This window comes from Branchiostoma floridae, chromosome 13, assembly GCF_000003815.2.
Source record: "Branchiostoma floridae strain S238N-H82 chromosome 13, Bfl_VNyyK, whole genome shotgun sequence".
NCBI classification, from domain to species: Eukaryota; Metazoa; Chordata; class Leptocardii; order Amphioxiformes; family Branchiostomatidae; genus Branchiostoma; species Branchiostoma floridae.
In genome coordinates, this window is record NC_049991.1 from 14,982,990 (window position 1) to 15,004,545 (window position 21,556).

Here is a 21,556-nt window from a genome sequence, read left to right on the forward strand (position 1 = left end):
TCCTTCCGCACGTGCGCACATGCGTGGTACGCGCCAGATGACGTCACGCCGGCACACGAGGTTGTGTCGTGAGTTCTCCTGTAGCCTCTCAGAAGGCACCGTTTCTACTTAAATTCCGCGGTTTTACGCCCAACATGGACCCAACGAACGGACAGTACCAGGAGCCCGATTCTTGGGAGCAAGTAGCGGACTCAGGACCGGCAAACACCGAGGCACCGCTACAAATTCAGAAGCCTTTTTCCAGCTTGAACATCAATGCCCCGGATTTCGTACCATCTTGGTTGACAAAGACCTCTCCGTCCCAGGAACAGCAGCCAGGTTCGCACGATTCTGATAAAATACTCGATCTGAAGACATGTATTTTGTTCCCTGCAATACTAGGTCGGGAGATGTGCCGATTTCTACCTGATCTTGCTGTCTGTACACTCGTACGAACGTCTGTCGATTGTCCGAAAAAATGTCCGCCATGTTTTTGGCGCACGCAGGCATGGGGGAAAATATGACATGGCATGGCACTTTTCACACGATCAGCTGACTGGTCTGCCTACGCCTACATCACCGCAGGTCTTTCCTAAAAACTCTGTACCACTTCTTCTATTCTCTTTGGTTGGTAAATTATACATGTCACTGGTTTAGATACTAGGGCAGATGTCTGTCCATTCAAAATATGTGGTGCGAAGTGGGGGGGGGGGGGCATAATGGTGACTCACTGTTATGCTCAACCATGTATGGTAAACAAGACATTTTCTGTAACAACCGTTGTACCAAATCTCCTCATGGAAAAACACTATGGAATTTTCATATGTATGGTTGATTGGCAGTCAGTTGTGAAGTGTTGTTGGTGTTCTCGGCTGTTATTAACAACTTAGTGGGAAACAATTTGTGGCCTACTGCTCCCATCTTGCTTTTCAGTCAACTTTCAAGGAGATGTAAACAAAAGCTTGAAAAGGGGAACTGGGTTTTCATTCATTGTTGGTCAGGAACGCTAACATTTTAGTTTCCGTGATCTAACTGGAGCATGTGCACCCATCTCAATAGAAGACTGGCAAGCACATAGCTTGGCATTTGTAATAATTTGTCAGGTGCTGATATTTACACATATCATACATGTAACGTTATAACGTTAAACTTAAACTGTTGTTTCTCTTGTAGACTATGCCAAAATATTTCATGCTGACCATGAATTCACATGCGAAACTTCACAGTCAAAACTCCAGGCCCATTGCTTAGTCATGTTGAGTACGTACCATATGTTTCATGGAACGATATAGAGCCTATTGAACTGCCACTGCCCACCATGCATCAAGTAATAACCCCTCATGGTTGTACAGTATGTTGGCCTTAGATAACCTTTTCCTGTTTTAACATCAGCCATTATTATAATATGGCATTGACCTGGTTATTGGACTTGTTATTTGGCCAACAGTCTGTCTGTAAGGTGACCTTGGATTTGATATTTTGTAAACTGGTAGAAAGGTAGTCATTTGGATACTCACTATGATCTTTTGGTATGTAAAGACATCCACAACTTACAAGCTCTTTAAGATTGTCTGTATGTAGTTATTCTCCACATTCTCTATCCCCTCTTTCCTATAGATGCCCAGCAATATTACGGTATGGAAGAAATGTCAGGTTATTGGACTCGCTTCTTGGGCAACAGCCTGTAAAGTGACCTTGAATGTTATATTCTTTAAACCTATACAAAGGTCGTAATTTATCGAAAGTGTAATTTGGATAGTTCAGAATTTTGGCAGCTAAAGATGGCTACAACCTACAATTTCTCTTCCTGTAAGTGTAAACTGTAATTATTCTCCACTTTCCTTGTCCCTTTTCTTACCTCGACTCGTCCTGCAATAAAAGAGTACTAGTATGTAAGAAAAGTGCAGGCTGAGAAAACCAAGTCTAAGTAAATGGTGCCTATTTCTCTGTACAAAACAATAATAACTCTTCCTGGACACTACTCAGTATACTTATATTTTGGAGTTGATAACAAGATTACAGACTTAGCCATAACTTGATAAGTAAGGTTACATGGTAGAAGAACTAAAGCTGTTTGCAGCAATTTTCTGTCTAGGCTGAGTCTGAAAAGACTTGCCTGACTTGCATTCTTACTTTCAGAAGCTTGCATGCTTGTAAACTCAATATGTCCCATCATGATCATGGCCTTGAACAGTTGTCAATCAGTATTCTGAACTGACTGGTAGTTTGTAGACGGGAGAAGTTGTTATTATATGTCTATACTGGATGATAGATTTGTCAGAAATGGGGAGAGTGGCCCAGATGGCCAGAGACATCGCACACTTCCCCTTAAAGTTGAATAAGTAATCTCCAAGCAGATCCTACGGTAGCATAAGATAATATCAAAAGCTGCCAGAGGAGTGAAGCCGGCCTAAGGAGTATGTTTGGCTACCAGTGGCTGATGACACCCTTTGGCCAGCTATACTCCTTAAAGCCAGCTTTGATACTATTTTATGCCACTAGTTAAATGTGCCTGTAGATTATGTATAAGGTGTTTCACAGGAAGTGTGTTGCGTAATTTGTAAACAAACATAGATGGAGCAGATAGCGATGCTGTGTATGTGTTATGTAGGGATTGTCCCATTTTGAAATTGCTATCTTTGCCTTATCTGGTGCCTAATTCACTACAGTACAGGATGGTATACATATAGGTGTGTATGTTAAAGTTGTCTGGTGTTAAGCCAACTTTTCCAGTTGTATTTTTAGCCAGCTGTAGCGTAGACATATCATCTCAGTGACAGTAGTAAGGGCACAGGGGTAGGGCCAAGGATATACTGTTTATGGTAATTCCTGATTTTTTCAATGTACTTTTATGTTCAAAGTTTTCAAGGTGACAACTGTAACATGAACATTATTGATAACAAATAAATTGCCGACTTTGTTTTTTTACCTGCACCTGCCGCCACTGTGAACATTTAGTTCTGAGAACAAGTTAAATTTTCTTAGACTGTGAAAGTTTGGTACCGAGAAGACAAAGTGAATGAATTACAGTAGCTAGCCTTGGGTGACTGTTCTTTAGTCTGTGTAATGCAGACTCCACTGTCTGGGGCTAACTGGATGTTGGGTAGGCTGCTATAATCACAATTTAATCAGGTTCTTTATTTTTCCCAAACATTGCTTTTGGCCTTGTATTCTAACTATACACAGTATGCCAGTGGTCAATTGATAACCATTGTAAGCATCACCAACCAAACATGTTGAAAATGCTGGTGAATATGTATCATACTTTCCGTATGTTTTGTATTGTTAGATAAAATACTACCTAAACACTGCAATGTACTTCACAGTCACAGTAGAAATACAAGGCACAATTCTGGTTAACCATGGTTTGGTATGGTTCTTTCCAGATGCAGTACAGTCAGATTATACTAAGCTGTCCTCATCTATGCTTGAAAAGGTAGTGTTAATAATAGAGCTTAAATATGTAAAGGAAATATTTTGCTTATAACACAGGTACTAAATATAACAAGCAACTTCCCTAAAAGGTTGGTGTTCCTTATTAATTTGGTAAACATACTTACCACCTCTATGCACTTTATATTGATATTTAATGACAAAGGCCAAATGTAGCCAGTGCCCTTGAGGCTCTACATGTAGAGAGTTTGGTTTGACAAGGCCGTGTTTGAATTAACAAGCAGACAAGACAAGTGATTGAATAGCAAAGTTACCATTGTTGACTCGAAAGCCTGTGAATTGGCTTCATAATGGTTTTGTGGGGAGATAGTGAGAGCTTTGAGTCAGGCCTGAAATAAGGTAGAGTCAGATACAGATGAAAATACAGTCTATAGATATAGATACAGATACAGATACAGTCATCAGTGCCAGTGGGATAGTGCTATGTTCCAAGGCAGTACTGTAAATGCAGAAATGTTCGCGGTGGATTAATGTTCGCGGTATTCGCGGTGACCACTTCACCGCGAACTTAAAACCACCGCGAACATTTTTCTATAATGGTATAAGACTGCAGTCTATGGTGTTACCGCGAACTTAAATCCACCGCGAAAAGTCCCTTTTCCTGCTACTGTGAAATTAAATCCCTGCGAACTTAAATGTATTTACAGTATTAGCTATCTTGTCATATATTCTGTCCTTAGGCCACACCAATTTAATTTCTTGGTTCACGGATTTTTTCATAAATAATATGGAGCGAGAGGGCGAAATAAAAATAAAAATTGTAAAATGGTTGGGGTAAAGGTAACGGCTAATCCAAAACACAAAGAAAAAAAGTTTTCAGCTTGAAAAAAGTACAAAAACACTATTATTGTACAGTAACAGCACCTGTACCCACACTTTAAGGAGATTATAATATAAAGGCCAATTTGCTACACCAGAAAGTTGCTGAATGGCTTCATTAATGGTGAAAATTTGCTGAGTGGTAATTTTTATTTTTATTTTTTTCCCCAAAAAATAGGAGCGAGCGAATCCGTGAACCAAGAAATTAAATTGGTGTGGCCTTAAATGGCCTCAGTCCAAAAACGTCTGAGCATTGATAATCAATAACAACCAGTTTCCCAAAATACTGACAGAATAACATTGATAATATACCACAGCCCATTGACACCTTTTGGAAAGCCTGTGTCATATGATGTGTACTGAATGCATAATGTATATATGTTTGGAAAAGCACATGTTAAATCATCCCATGGGGTTGAGAGTACCACCCCAAACACCTGTTGGCTTCATTTAGATGCACACCACTTAGCATGCACAGACAGCCCTACACCAGGGTGTGGTTCTACACTTGAAGCATTCAGACTGCAGCACTGTCCATATCAAATTCTGCCAATAAGTCCATACCGATATCTGTATGCCAAAGGTTAGCAGTATTGACATGACTGTCACCACAGTAAGGTAGACAGATGCTGGGACCAGCTAGTTAATGGTGTTTGGGGCCTTGCCATGTGCAATTAGGAAAGCAAGTGCACTGTAGAGTAATAAGTTGGTGGAAAATGATTCAGCGTTGTTGGTTTTTACTAGCATTGAGGTTTAGCCCAATTTCATGAAGCGGCAAGGAGTTCTTTGTCTACGTTTACTGTAAAAGGAGAAATCTTTGCGGGGATTCTATTTGGTGATGGTCTGAAAATGGAGTGTTTGTAGTGGTTTAAAATCTGGGGTCAAAATTGCCATGCAGGATTTTACTGTCAGAGGAGAAATGTTTACAGTGGTTTTAAGTTGATGACAAAGAGGTCACAGTGAAAACCATGAACATTTACCCATCTTGAACACTTATCCATTTACAGTATAAGTCTTGCTGTCAAGATTAGAGCATGTTTCTGGATATAGAGAAACTATGTCTATGAAACAAAGATCATGCATCTGCTTTTATTTTGAAAGTTGACATTTGAATGCATCTTCAAGTTGTATGTGCACTGTAGCTATTATTATCAATGACAAAAAAAGCACACATCAAATTTCAAATACCATGACAAGTTAATTATTTCATTTTGTATTTTCCCAATGAATGAATAAGATTCTGAATAGACAACGGATTTTTTTTTTTTTTTTCAATAAACATTACAAAGACATACAAAGGACAAGTGCCACAACTTGGATGGATACAGACAGAGAAGGACCTTTTATCTTACATGTTGTATGTTCGGAATTTTAGTTGTAAAAGGAAATGTCGGATACTGGGTTTGATGTCATTAACAAAGCAGATGTATAGGCTATATTTAGCTATCATTATACAAAACTCAAGGTATGCTGGTTCTATTACACAATATATTATCGTATTCTTGCTTAAACGTATATCTTGCTTTGTCACGCTTTTCCACCAATATCTAAATTGTTGCCAAAATTCTATAGTATATCTACAATGAATAAACAAATGTTCTATGGTATGCTTTTCATCGCAATTGTTACAACTGTCTTTCTCTACCAGGTTTACCTTACTTAACCAACTGTTAGTCGGCAAGAAATGGTGTACAATCTTATATTGAAAGTATTGCAGTTTAGTTTCTTTGGTAGTTGTGAATATAACACTATAAGCTTTTTTAACATTATCTTCACCGATGTCATTATAGACAACGGATAGATTACAAACCACGTCTCAAGTTGAAGAGCTGAGATAAATAATAAGTAAGGTGTTGTTATCTTAAGTTAACCTTGGCAGGGTTTTAACATTGTAAAGCGCTGCTCAGCGGGGTGTTGTGTTGATGTGGATATATGATAAGACGTGTGCAGTGGCTGATATAGTGGCCATTACGGCCCTGTGGAGTATTGCCAGTAATGGGGGTTATGTCCTTCCTACAGATTTTTTTAAAAATATCCAGTCGTTTACTGATGATTCCACTAAAAAGCTACAAAAGGACTGAGATTTTTGGAGCTGTAAGAATCTGGACAAGTGAATAATTTGAAAAGTTTGACTTGGAACAATGAAACAGAGAGAAGGACTAAAAAAAACTGCTGTTCTGTCCTTCCTACAGACGCAGCGTCCCCAGCAGCAGGGTCAGCAGACAATGCCATGGACGTGGAGACTGCTGCGGGAGGAGATACACAAGGTAGAACTTTTTTTTTTTTAATTGAATTTTTCAACATGAAGTTATAGATACACACATACAGAAAAACCGAACCTCTCTAATGCACCAAGCTATCCTTATCTATCATCCCTCATTGTATACATAACAAGTCATATAATTTTTTATATACATGTGGTTATATCATGGTTATTATCAAAAGGTAAACTCTCCTCATTTCTACAATTCCCTAGCCTGGGTGCCATCCGGATGGTAGTTCACTCTGACGTTTATTATACACTAAATACAGTCGCTTCTCGCTCTGACTTTTATTATATGCTATATACAGTCACTTTTCTGCTATTCCGTCAGGGAACCTTTAATAATGTCTGCAATCATCCAAATTTTGGACGGGAGCATGGTTAGTCAATACACATGAGCAAATTAAAGATTGGGTTCAACCGCTTGTTTGAACAGGCCTTCCAACACCCGAAATGCCCTCCGTCCGCTTGCGAGAGGGCCTGTTGTCATTGAACAAGTGCTCCGTTCCTTAATTCGCTCATTAACTGACGTTACCACCAAAAGATTTGAACATATATCTCCCCAGACGGGTAGCAGAAGCAAACATAGGAACAAACTGGATGGTAGCCAGACAGTTGCCCTACGTGAAGTTCAAATGAGATTAGAGAAGCTTCATTGGCACAACAGAAAGTACCTTGACATTCATACAGTCAACTGCAAACTACAAAACTTTAACACAAAATAAATCTTATATCCATAATACAGTGAAACTTGTCTAAGAAGACCACCCTGGGGACCAGTGCAAAGTGGTCGTTTTAGACACGTGGTCTTCTTGTGCAAAGAAAGAAAAAGTGACAAGATACAATGACAGACACAATGACTTCAAAGTTAATGGTCTTTAAAATAGTTTAATTCCACGAACCTGTACATTTGCACATGAGAAACATTATCACTGTTGAACGGTCTTCCTGTATGATTCATATAGTATTGTTATACCAACCAAAATTTAGGGCTATTCTTTCAAATTTTCGTAGCTTTTTGTTGCCGGAGCAGCGTCATTTTTCCCGCCGGCATTGTCTGTCAAAAACTTGTGAATGGGCGACACCGTCAAGACAATGGTCCATATTGCTACAACAACATCGCTGTTTTCAGTGGAGAACCCGACGCCCCACGAGTGTTTTAAAATGCAATTTTCGTGTTAACAACGCTAATTGCCTATCTTTTTACTTTGTGAATCACAGCCAACGGGTCAGAAATAAGTTGGGGAGCTTACCGCCATAACAAAAAAGCACACGCACACACGCCCGACAAGACGGGAACCTTCTTTCAAATCGGCAGCACGGCAGAAAAATAAGTGGTTCATTTCAACGCTGTTACCCATGAAAATAATGTGGGTGAGTTTGTTTCTCTTCTGGCGCGGGTCTTAAAGTCTCAACGCTGCCAAGAAGACGAAAATTTGCCGAGAAAACAAGTTTAACCCCACCGACGCTTCTAATCATGGAGATGTTGACAAATCGACGCTTCACTAGAAGCAGGGGTGAGCAGCTTCTCAAAAAGACACACATACACCTTTTATTCTCTAATGAAATGTGTTATAAAGTTATAAAGATATCTTATATCTGTTACCTTTACTTTAAACAAGTTTTATGAAAATAAATTTGCATTTTGTAGGGTTTAAATGTAGAGTACAATAACAACGCACGCAACATTTCTACCTACATTCCAGTGGACTTTCCCAATGACACCGTTTGACCTCTTGGGCGCCATGTTTGATTTTGGCTCGGCGCGATAACAGAACCACCCAAACACACAGATTTTGCCGTCATTTCCCGGCAGTTATGATAAAAAATCGACGATGTTATACCCTTGAAAATAACGCAGTGGTTTCGGTAACATTTTAGTTGCCAAAACACAAGCCAATTTTAGCGATATTTCTCGCAAGTTATCATCAAATATCGACAGTTGCTAGAGTCTTGAAAATGACGCAGTCGTTTCGGCAAGTTTTCTTCGCCAAAACACAAGCCGATTTTTGCGGATTTCCCGCCAGATATCATCAAAAATCGAGGCCACTACACACTTGAAAATGACGCGGTCGTCTTCGGCAACATTTCGGTCGCGGGCGGACCGGATTCGGGGTGGTCGCGGTCACAGAAGACAAGTGGTCGCTTTGGCCACGTTGCTTAATGCTTGTGTCTATGGGGAGGAAAATCGGGACCGGCCAAAAGCGGTCGTAATAGGCCGATGGTCGTCTTACAGACGTGGTCGCTTATACAAGTTTCACTGTATATCAGTAAGGTCATGTTACAACAATCATGTAAGGCTAATGGTGGGTTTCGGTATTATTTTCCGATAACAAAGTAATCCTTTATGTGTCTACATATTTTTGCATTATGAGAGTTGTCATGGCTGACAATGCAATCAGTCTGCTTGTGGCATTAATTCTCTAGATATTTGTTATACTTAAGCAAAGAAATATGAATATCTTAGTGTGTATGACATCATAACCAGAGTAAGTCATAAGGTTGCCTTGTCCAGAACTCAGAATACTCACCTGCCATTTGTGGAATGTTTTTCCAGATTGCAGGCTAGCCAAGTTAGTTTTGCATGGTAATTGATTTCAGGCTTCACCGCTTGGTATTACAATGTATAAATCAAAATCAAGCTATTAACAAGTATTGTAGAAATCAACAGCAAAATGCGTTACGTTCCCAACCAAATCTAGGTACGTATTCCCACCTGAATGTCGAGTAAGGAAAAAGGTGTAAAGTGCCTTTCCCAAGAGCACAACACCGCAGCCTGCCAGGGATTTGAACCCAGAACCTTCAGGTTCTAAGTCAACAAGACCAACTTCCCCTGAAAAAAGTCATGGTTTATTAGCTGATATCTGTAGTGTCTCAAATAGATTAGGGAACAATAAACACATAATGGCTTTTACAATGAAACCCCAAGTGTCAAAAGGCATACCCATGGCTCATCCTTTGTGTGTTATCAGACATCCATTATACCTCAACAAGTGGCTCATGAGGTTAGTGGCATAGAGAGATAAATCCAGAGTTGGAGACACTATTGATCAATTGTTTGATACCCACTGAATAATTGATGTTTCAAGTGCTCAATTAGTGAGAGTGCTCTTTGAAAACAAATCCATAATCTTGGTTGTTGAAATCAAGATCAAAACAACAGGTATGGATTATTACCACAATCTGGTCTGTTTTATGTACTTTTGTATTATGTTGCTCTCTATAGCAAATGCTTTACGGAAATACATATTGCTAGATATATAAGATTCATTGATACATAGGCAGGGCTCAAAATATATTTTTCTTGTGGTTCATACTACTGAGCCAACTTGCCAAGTTGATGTTGTTTTTCTTCTGCAACCCCAAAATAATTTCCTGCATCACAACTATTCACAAGTTGTAGGGGGATTGTTTAGTTGGAGATTTTAAACTCCATTCCCTCACACAGAAATGTCATACATGGCCTCCTTTGATCAATACTGGCCATGGTAACATGCTAATTGACATCAGCCCCACAGCTTTGGCTATCAGGATTACTGTTTCTCCCACAAAGAGCACATCTATATTTGTCAGGTATTCCAAAATGACCTGTAGAACTAATAAAAGAAGACCCATGCTGATCTGAAATGCCCATTATTTCTCAAAAAGCTTGTCCAGTGGTGTATATTGAATGAAAAAAACAGCATAATCCTCTATCCCTGAATGTCTAACCTTCATTAATGGAACATTTATGGTGGTTTCTGTTCTGCAGAGCCTATGGACGACCCAGAGCCACCCCCTGCAGAGCCCAAGCCTGGGACTGTAGACGACATGGGTAGGTCCCTGTACCTGTACTGTTCCATGTACTCATCCTCCTATGCACAGTCCCCAACCAGCTAATCGCCTATGTGGGGACCCTGCTATCTGAAGGGCTACCCCGGTTACTGACCGCCCTGCCTATGAATACAATGAGCTTACCCTTAAATGGGAACCAGGCAAAATCGCGCCCAATCAGGCCTTTGCGAGATCCCTTCTGAAAACTGAAAGGCTATTCTCTGATTGGCTGACAGCTGGTTTGTGGCGACGCTCACAGTAACCGAGAGTGGCCCTTCAGATAGCAGGGTTCCCACATAGGTGGATAGCTGGTTGGGCTGGGAACTGTGCGTAGGAGGATGCATGTACTAAGCTTGGAGAATGATAGATGGATTAGTTCCCATCCTTCCTGTGTTTCCAACTATTTGTTGTCAACGTCACTCAAGAAGGTCTTTATAGATTGGGATGATATTTGGTCTGTGGGTTAGTGTTGGGAAAACGAAGGTCAAGGTCAATTTTAGGTCCCCTGGTGTGTGACCTTAGTGCTGCAGCATAACGTCTGGTTTTGACAGACATGTCCTAGATATGCTGTGGTGTAGATTGTTAAATGACAATGAGTGAATGACAATGATCATTATTGCATATCCCTGCCCAACATGGGCTAAATGCTTTGAGTTAGATAGATTAAGTATAGGTGTAAAGAGGTTACATTTTATGTCATCTAAAATCTACAGAGTCTCCTCTCTCTTTTTAAAACTTGTGTAAATAAATTTACAGAGCTTTTCCAATACATTCTACTTAATGACGTCTTGTCTTGCAGCAGCGGCCAATGGGGAGTTAGAAGAAGAGGATGAGGGAGAGCTCATGGAAGAGGAGGAGGAGGAGGAAGAGGAGGAGGAGGCTGCCAAGGCGACAGCAGCTGTCAAGAAGAAGCCTCCAGAGCCAGATGAACCCTCTGCGCCTCTCAAGGAGCACATCAATGTCATCTTCATCGGCCATGTTGGTCAGTACAGATTTATCAAAAGATACTGTTAATGCATTTAAGTTCGTGGGGATAATAGGGGATAATAGATAAACAAATGCATGAAATAGATTTACACTGTCTCCATATAGGATAAGGGGTGAAATGGAAGCATCCATTTTTCATTGGGGTTTTGCAAAAGAGTCTATGCTTGTATGCATTGGGATGAACTGAAACCTACATATATATGTACAACTTTCAATTCCGTAAAGCTGTCACTTTGCTCAGTTCCATTGTTTCTTTCCTACAGATGCCGGAAAGTCTACCATTGGAGGCCAGATCATGTAAGTAGTAATCAGTGGTACTGTGAATCAATTCGATATTGCGTTTGGTTCTATGAAACGTTATGTCATTATGTTTAAGTTACATTCTTAGTTTTGCGATTGCTTCTTTAACATGTTGTCTTTGTGGCACTTTAGGTACCTGACTGGTATGGTGGACAAAAGGACACTGGAGAAATATGAGAGAGAAGCGAAGGAGAAGAACAGAGAGACTTGGTGGGTCGACTTTGCTTTTGTTTAATGCACTTTATGTCATACTGGGCCAAGATAACATTGGTAATGGCTGTTCTTGACTGGTCCTAATTTTATGGTGTCACTGGGGCTTCTACTTGTATCATTTGCCTCTATCAAGTAATTTGAACACACTTTGTGTGCGTCGCTGACGAGAATTTGAATACTGATTCAGACATTGGATTTTTTCAATTTTTTTGGTTTGAGGACCCCAAATTTTTTCAGTTTCTGGTAGTGTTTTTAGCAGTGTATTTTGCAACACCCTTACTCCCACACCACCCACATTTCAGACCAGATGAAGTAGTGTCCTCCCAAAAGCATCCACTGGGATGTCATAGTTGTTGATTTGGTCGATATGGTTGCATTTACATATATGTCATACATTATGTTACAATTTTCAACTTTACATCCGTACACAAAATAAAGTGCTTACCAACAAGCTTTCGATCAGTCCTCTGATCCTTATCAAAATATCCTTATCTGACACAAAATATATGTCATACAGATGGAATGTTTTTTCTCCTTCTTTTGAAAGGTACCTGTCATGGGCATTGGACACCAACCTGGAGGAGAGGGAGAAAGGCAAGACAGTGGAAGTAGGGAGAGCGTACTTTGAGACAGAGAGAAGGCACTTCACCATTCTCGACGCTCCTGGTCACAAGAGCTTTGTGCCCAACATGATCGGTGGAGCCTCGCAAGCTGACATAGCTATTCTGGTAACTGTTGCTCTATTATCAGTATAAAGTCAACAAATTGGAAATATTCAAAGGGAATTATGAACTTTCAATGCAATGTGTTTTCTAATTGTTGTTATTGCCATACGTTTTGTTTTCTGTGGCGACAACCAGCAGAGGTGTTTTATACTAATTTTTTCTGTCTTTTATGATCAATTTAATCAAATAAATAAATCAATAAAATGCTATGGTCAGGATAAAAAAAAAGCTCTTCCCTGGACTATTACACATTCATTGGGGGTGGGGGTGTTTGGGAGTCTAATACTTAATTATAGTCTTAGTTGTTTCTCAGTGGGTTCATAACAACCTGTTGCAACTAATGTTTGCACATTTTGCAAGCATTTTTTTGAAACAATCAAATGAGAATGCTCCTACATTTATTTTCAATTTTTTTTTTACATTACAATGTAGTTAGCTGTTTTGACTTTGTATTTGTCTGTTCCAGGTGATTTCTGCTCGGAGAGGAGAGTTTGAGACAGGATTTGAGAGAGGAGGTCAGACGAGAGAGCATGCCATGCTGGTGAAGACAGCAGGAGTCAAGCACATAGTTGTAGTTATCAACAAAATGGACGATCCCACGGTCGAATGGAGTCAAGCAAGGTAAAATTGAAATCACCCTTTTCTATTGTCTTTCACCCTGTCTGTGATTTAGAAGGTGTAGGGGCTTAAAACATGAAAGACTTGAAAAATGGTATGTACAATGTACTGCTTTGTCTGCTTGGCACTCAGCACTTATGAGTAAGTATAGAAGTTGAACACACTCCACTACCCATGGACTAGCCCCTACTGTAGTGGAATGTGTGGCCCAAGGGCTATTGAGATGGAGTTTAGTATACTCCTATACACTAACAGATGGGAAGTATTTTACCTTGTGATGTTTAAAGTGTGGCTGAATTCGTGTTTTTTAATTCCCTAGGTATGAAGAATGCAAGGAGAAACTTATCCCATTCCTGAAGAAAGTTGGCTTCAACCCCAAGAAGGATCTCTACTTTATTCCCGTATCGGGATATACCGGTGCCAACCTCAAAGAACCAGACAGAGAGATCTGTCCCTGGTACAGGTAAGGACACTTTTTAAAAACTCTTCTTAAAAATAGGCATATTTTCTTTTTCTGCAGAGCTTGTGTATTTATAATAAGGACAAGAAATATAAGCACATCATTACTCATTTGATATATCCTGTGTATCAGGTTGAAACATTGTTTTGGCAACTCTTCTCTTTCATTGGCAAGAAATATCAGTTTCCAAGAGCTGTAATTTACAGATTTGAGTAGTCTATTTCAATCTGTAACCACCATTTAACTTTTTCCCTGCATCCAACCTTGTAACCAAAGAACAGAGAATTGGGTGCCAAATTGCTACTTCAGTATTCTAAAGGTTAATACATGTACCACATTTAACATTCACTTTCTGCTTATGTCATAAAAGATAGTGGAAGTTTCTGAAGACTGAATACAATTTTGAAAGAACATGTTTAAGTTGTCAGATTGTCTGATTACTACCTTCTTTTTTTCTCTCCACAGTGGCCCACCCCTAATCCAGTACCTAGATGAATTGCAAAGTATCGACAGAAGGACGGACGGGCCCATCCGAGTGCCTATCACAGACAGATACAAGGACATGGGCACAGTGGCACTGGGCAAGCTGGAGTCAGGAACAATCACCAGAGGCATGCAGCTGTTGCTCATGCCAAACAAGGTACAACACAGCTCAGCATGCTTCACTTCACTTTCACTTGATTTGTTTAACCACAACAGTACAACTCAGATCATTGACCTGTTTTTCAGGTAAGCCTGGGGAACAATTACATAACATTTGATAATAACAGACACATCACAACATTATAACATCAAAACACATAACAATCAAGCACACAACATCAAGAAACAATAACACTATAGATAAAAGCAATGGGAGGTTACAGTGGTGTAGTTGTAGAGATACTCTGCTTAAATGACCTGTACCTCTAGCGTACTTCTTTGGCTGAGAGGTAGACTATTCCATAATGCTGAGCCATAAACAACTACGGTACAAGGTTACTCAAGGCTGATAATAGACTTGGACTTGAGCTTGCAATGAGTTGAATATTATGAGGCTTTGGATAAAGGTAAACTAATTGTTATATTCGAAACGTTGGCTCATGTAAATGCTGTATGTGGTTGGGAATAAAGAACTTTGTCATACAGTTAAGTACCAACCTGATGAAATACTTTACGAATGATGCATTTTTGTTGTTCCAGACAACTGTAGAAATCCTGGCCCTACAGTCAGATGAGAATGAAGTGGAAAGTGCCAGTCCTGGAGAGAACCTGAAGCTGAGACTCAAGGGTATAGAGGAAGAGGTAGGTTATGATGGTGCAGAAATATTTCTTTAGTTTGTCAAGGAAGTACGAAACTTTTGAGTAACTTTCACAGTGCGAAAGTTACTCAACCAACTGGGTACATTTTGGAATCAGATGTTTCCCATAGCATCCACTATCTTATGTCAGCGACTTGCGAAAGAGTCTAGTATTGGATGCTGTCTGAAATGTCTGAATATTTGCAAGATCTACCCTGTTGCTTGAGTAACTTTTGTATCCTGTATTATTTTACGGGTAGGTAGATTAAGCTTTGTTATCAGGAAGATGTCAGGTTTGAATGGCTGTTATTGTAATGTGATGCTTTTCAGCAAAGAGGCTATCAGAATGTTAACTAAATGTATGGTATTTTATGTTCTAACTATTTTTGAGGCAAAGAATGACTATGCTGAAATCTGCAGCATTGTGTAAATAATAGGATCCTCTTCCCCTTTGTGCAGGACATTATCCCAGGCTTCGTGTTGTGTTCACCAGACAATGTGTGCAGCACAGGGAGGGTGTTCGATGCTCAGGTATGGTGGCTCACATCACTGTTGTTTACAGAACTTAAAGCTATTCATTCACCTGTACATGATGTTTACTTTGATTAGAAGATGTGAAATACGTGTCATCCTTTTGAGGGGACGTTAAGCTGTTAGTCCTGTGTATTGGGAGTCATTAGACATCAAACTGCTGCTTGTAAATGAACCCAACACCTCTGTTGAGTATAGATCTGACCTGGTGTGTTTGGCTAAAGACATGACACAGTCAGCTATATAGCATTACACTTTGCCTCATCTTCACACTGATCTATTGGTGGTAGGACAGTATCCAAAGGGCCAACCAATTTATCTGACATGTGCATGCCTACGGTGGCCAATTGGATCCTGGTTGGCCTTTGGATACTGGCTTGACACCATTACCGTGTTTCTTGTAATTAAAGTGTGCACTCGGACATTGGCTTTGACCTGAAGCACCAACTTCTAAGTTGAAATGTCAAAAAAGTATGTCCTTGCTTACAAGAAATATGGTAGATCTGCTTGGAGATAACACTTTGCCCCATTTGAGGATGACCTGCTGCTCTTACATGTTTTTATTTCGGGACATCGTGGTTATGTATGGCTATAGGACAGGGCTGTCTTCAGCTTTAAATTTTTGTCCTTCCCACTCATTGTTTGGTAGCCCATGTTGTTGATTTTCCTGGTTAAATATGTCATTTTAAGCTTATAAAAGTACATGTTCAACAGTTTCATGTAATTTTTGGGACAGATGGGGTAAAATTATTTTCTGTCCCAGCAAGCAAATTTCTGTCCCGGGACGGAAGGACACGTCGTAAGACTTACTGTAAATGCATTTAAGTTTTGGGGGGTTTAATTTCGGGATAGCGGGATAAATGACTTTTCACGGTGGTTTTAAGTTCACGGCAGCACCATGCACTGTAGCACATGCCATGGAAAAATTTTCACGTGGTTTTAAGTTCGCGGTGAAACGGACACCACGAAAACCGCGAACATAAAACCACCGCAAACATTTCTGCATTTACAGTACACTTTTCACCATTAGAGGATGACCTGCTGTTCTTACATGTACATTGTGGTTATATTTGGCTGTAAGACTTATTTTTGTTTTGCCCTGTCAGGTGGTGATCCTGGAGCACAAGTCCATCATCTGTGCCGGCTACAGCTGCGTGATGCACTGCCACGCCTGCGTGGAGGAGGTGCAGTTCAAGGTGGGTGTGCCAGGTGGCGTTGATATGTGCTGCCACTTATTGTGATGTCATGTGGCGGTACCTTGTGGGGTTACATTTTACCTTGTCTCTGCTCTGTTCAATGATTATGACATAATCAGCGCTCATACAGGATAGATTATTACCTCCAAAAAGAAGGTAAATGATATGTTTCAGGATGTTTGTTTTGTATCTGTGTGTGTTTGTGTGTGTGTGTGTGTGTGTTTGTTTGTTGTGAATGGATCCATATGATACTTCGTATTTGGGTAGGAATCAGAGTAAGGAAAGTTTTATTATGGACCACTGGTGGCTTTCTTTGGTACTGCAAGATAAGTTTTTAGTTATTCTTTTTGTTATTCTTATAGAATTGAAACATGTCCATGTCTGCATTTGTCTGTCTAGGTATTGCTAGCATTGGTGGATAGGAAGACAGGCAAAATCGACCAGACGAAGGGGAGGCCACGTTTCATCAAGCAGGACAACATCGTGATTGCTCGGTTGGAGGCCACAGGACTCATCTGCATCGAAACCTTCAAGGACTTCCCTCAAATGGGCCGCTTCACTCTACGAGATGAAGGTAAGAAAAACAGTCTTGTGTTAACTTTTTGCGACCTTCCCCTGGAGGGGACTGTCTTAACCTTTTTCTGTTTTCTCGATGTTAGCTGAAATCAACCACTTCTCAGTGTTGAAGCACTTCTATTAAAGAACATTCAAATCACGGGGAGGATGAGTAAAATAAACAGGGGTAAGACTAAGAGGGCTAAAAATGTTTCTATAGCAGCCCATATCGAATGATAAAGGTTTCGTCCAGCAGAATTCACAATCTTGTGGTAAGGCCACACTGACAGAATTTTATGAATGGCGTCCACGTACGATTTTTCCTGAATGGACTGGATGCTTTGTCCTGTGGTTTAGCAGCATTTTTTTTCTGAATTTTTTTTCGCCTGTGCGCATTAGTTTTGGGGTCTACAGAGGATGTCACTCATAACGTTAAGTCAGTGTGGCCTAAACATCTAGTCTAAGTGTAAGCAAATCTAGAATCCAACTGACAAACTTGTGTCCCATCATGCAGGTAAAACCATTGCCGTTGGCAAGGTGCTGAAGCTGCGAGAATAAGAGATGACCCCAAACAACCCAGAGCTGAAACATCTGGTCAATCAAGAGGACTCTGGACCCTTCCACTAAACAATCTACCCTGAGCTTGACAAGATTTTGATAAATAATAGGCTCAGGCCAGGCCTTTGTTTAGGTTCCACGTCACAAAGTCATCTCTTGAATATAGGCTAATGTAAGGAAGGATGGTTCAGAAATTCTTCCACATAAAAAAAGAAATAGTGATCAGCACAGAACTGGGCAGTAAATAGTGAGAGTAAAAGCAGCACATCTTGTTGTATAGCTGGGGCAGAAGGGGGGGGGGGTTACACCAAGCCTTTGTAGTGGAAAGAGAGAATTCTATGAGGTGGCTTTTCAGTTTTGGCTTTAAAACAGTGGATTTGTTGACTCGAGACCCGTTTGTACCGTTTTGTTTATCTCAAATAGCTTCTTCCACTTAGAAGAACAGCCCGTTAGCAGTTTGGAGACATTTGTGATTTTTATTTTCAAAGAAAGTTATTACCTCAAAGCATAAGGACAAAAATGCTGTCCTTATGGACCTACAATGGAAGTGACTTGATAAGGAAAATCTTTTGAATAGTCAACAGGTCCACTTGTTACATCAAGCCAAAGTTGATCTGCAGGCCCTGACTGACAAAAAAAGTTGTCACCTTCAGTGTTTTCCTGTAACTTGCAGTTCCCTTGCCTTCTCCACAGAAAACTGACAAACATTAACATCCTGCTGTCATAGATAGCAGGGAGCTGCAGAGATACACAATAAACAATACACTGAACACTGCTGTTACCTCCTCTTATTATCAATGCAATGTCTGGGGGATGAATGTTAAATGGTGAAGACCAGCAGCAAAACTAAAATGATGTTCGGTATGAAATACATCTACATGTATCTGTACAGCTGGTACAGTGTTACAGCTCTCTTGGGTAACACCCGAGCATCTACTGGAAGTTGCTAATTGACTTGGAAATGCAGAGTGTTTGCCATTAAGTGTGGCATGGTCTGTCTTAGTCTTTCCAACTAGCCTTCCAAACTACTACACCTCAAAAGAATGCACGGATGAAAGTCAGAGAAGCTTATTTTTATCACTTTCTTTGCAGACATGTAAAAGGGAAAAGCTTGTGGAAAAGAGATAAAGCTGTTTTCAGGAATAGGTCAGAAAAAAACGATGTTGATCCGTCACACCATGTGTCTTTTACTCTGCCATATTTTTGTTTTCCCATTCCTTGTGTTCAGAAAGGTGTCATTGCCACAATACAAGCATATTTGTATTTGCCATAAAACATGTTGATTGTACTTCATTGCTTGTACTACAGCAAGGGTAATTTAAGAAAAGCAAGTCTATGGGAAACACTGAAAATGTCGACCTTGCTGCATGTAGGTACCATTAGCGGGGGGGAGTTTGTACGTGGGTGAAGTTAAAACGATATTTCTCAATCAGATGTGGAAATCTGAGTGCTCATGTGTACCTGGCCTGGTGTTGGTAGTGGGGAGACTCTGCATTGTAGGCCTGGCAAATGGAGATATACAATATGTATGTGCTACAACAATCGTTTGTGACAAATTTCTATATAAGTTGGGATTGGGTTGGGAGGGGGGGAGGGCAACAATACTAGAGATCAAACATTTGTGCAAATATTTTGATAAATGTAGAAAACTGCATATATCGCCACATACTTTGGTTTCCCTGGTTCTCTGTAGGTTTTCTTAGAAATGAAAAATGAAGTATGGTAACATGGAAGCATGCCAAAGAGAAAGCTACATATTGGAGTACAACTGTACAAGCACGCTTTTTTTTCATGTCATCAGTCAGCTCCATCTTGATTTCAAGAAAAGCCGAGAGCCAAGGAAATGTGAAGCTGTGGCCTTTTGTTATTGTGAGAATGTGCAGCGTGAATGGAAGCATGGTATTGGGCCCATGACTGTGTAACTGACAATACCATGTAGTCTCTATTGTAATAGTGCACCTTTATTTACGTTTCATTACCATGAGAAGCTCTGATAAAGAAAGTTATGAGTATCCACATCGATGCTGCCGTGTGTTGGTGTTGTGTGTGTTAAGTGCATAAAGGTGCTAACAAACAAGTTGGAAGGTGTTGAAGGTTTTTCTGAGAGAGTGGAGTGGTGAATACTGGGCAAAATGGTACTACCCAGTTGAGAAAAGGATATTCCTTATTAAAGGGAAATTTTTGGCATCATGTTTCTTTTACTTTCTTTTTCAGCATTGATAAAATGGTGCAGGTTCTGCTTGCATTCCTGATGTAGCAATACTGCAGGACTAGGAGAGGCTTGTATTTTGTTCAGTTAAGTTGGCACTATAGCTACAATTGATCAGCTTGTGTACAAATAACAAACTTAGTGCTCACTCTAGTACTATGCATTTATGATTTACGATGTTATACCTGGTCTAAGTAAGAAAAAGTCTAGCTTAAGTCAGAGTGGTAGTGATTGGTATGAAGTTACATGTATCTGTCTGCATATATGGGCACACCTAACATTTCATTTGACGAGATCTGTAACTACAATTTCATGCCTGGCCTTAACATTGTCTTGTCAATACACTTTTCAAGTCGAATGTATGTTTTGTTGTACAAGTATTTTCATTGAAACGGCTTTTGCAGACAATGCTGCTAGGCTAAACATGTATGCCAGACTATTGCAGATGTTTTGTTTTGTTTTGAGAAGGAAATATGTCCATATGAAACCATGCTTACCATTCTTTGTAAAATCTCCCTGTTATAAGGGAGTTTCATTCAAACACCACCAGTTATTAACATGTCTTTATCACTCCATGCGACATGGAACACCTCAGCTGCATTATTATATTTATGTGTGTTTGATCTGGTAATGATACTCAAGTTTGTGTATTGATAATTTTGGTAGTTCATTCGTACAGCTGTTTAGTGACAAAGAATGCTCTTTAATATAGGTACAGGGAAGGTTTGTAGGGAAGTAGACGGTTGCTAGACTAGCTGTTGATGCTACGCCATCAGTAATTTCTCACAACAAACTGCCTACTGTGGCAAGCACACCATTGAGAACATGGCAGTTGATATACATATTTTTATTTTTCATGCCCTCAGAAACAGGCCACACTGAAAGTGGAAGACCATGAAAGACATACAGAAGATTCCACCACTTGCAATAACTATCATCATTATATAAATCCTGTGTTGAAGTCATGAGAAATGTCTGCATTTATGAAATCTTGAAAATCCGTGATTACTGGTATGAATGAGACGTTATGTTTGCTTGATATTTACTGCTGTTGCCTGACGCTTGTAAGTCGCATATGACCTACAGGGCATGGAAGTGAGCAATGAGAATCACTGTTTTTCTTTTAGTAATAAAAATGTTTTAATGCAGATGGTGTGTATTCTTTGCTTTACAAAATTACTATAGATATTCCATTCATACCTAGGGACCAATCCTTTCCTATGCAGCTCAGAGGGGTCAGGCTTTTGGATGGCTTATGCCTTAATGATATTTGGGGTGTTTTACTGGTTGTATATCAGTTCTAATATTTTCTTCTTTCTTGTAAGAATCTTCTAAGGCAGCCTCAGGGAAAATGGGTGCTGACATTCATTGTACAACCAGACAGATTTTTAAACCCCCCAAAAGCCTTACCCAACAAGGCTGCTATGGAGGCTAGAAACAAGGAAGGACGTGATCAAGATCATTCATGTAATTTTCATGATCAGGCTAGAATTCAGCATAGTTCTAGCATCTAAGTTGCATATTCTGATATAAATGACAGTCATCAATCCCAGCTGCGACAGCTCTGCAGATTCACAATTTCAAGCAGCATGTTCAG

At 39.9% G+C, this 21,556-nt stretch overlaps 1 protein-coding gene across 2 annotated transcripts; it reads left to right on the forward strand.

Moving 5' to 3' along the window:
- Positions 1-20: 20 nt before the first annotated feature.
- LOC118428850 (eukaryotic peptide chain release factor GTP-binding subunit ERF3A-like) lies at positions 21-21,107 on the forward strand. 2 transcript variants are annotated; one of them, XM_035839083.1, is made up of 15 exons: positions 21-318; positions 6,444-6,518; positions 10,266-10,328; positions 11,127-11,309; positions 11,578-11,611; positions 11,747-11,824; positions 12,375-12,555; positions 13,019-13,173; positions 13,490-13,633; positions 14,096-14,270; positions 14,813-14,914; positions 15,370-15,441; positions 16,548-16,637; positions 17,037-17,211; positions 17,707-21,107. In XM_035839083.1, exons 1-15 carry the CDS (start codon positions 135-137, stop codon positions 17,748-17,750), a joined length of 1,755 nt encoding a protein of 584 aa, XP_035694976.1. In that variant the 5' UTR covers positions 21-134; the 3' UTR covers positions 17,751-21,107. The 2 variants fall into 2 exon arrangements, with proteins under 2 accessions (XP_035694976.1, XP_035694978.1); XM_035839085.1 differs by having other exon boundaries at positions 11,130-11,309.
- Positions 21,108-21,556: the final 449 nt, after the last annotated feature.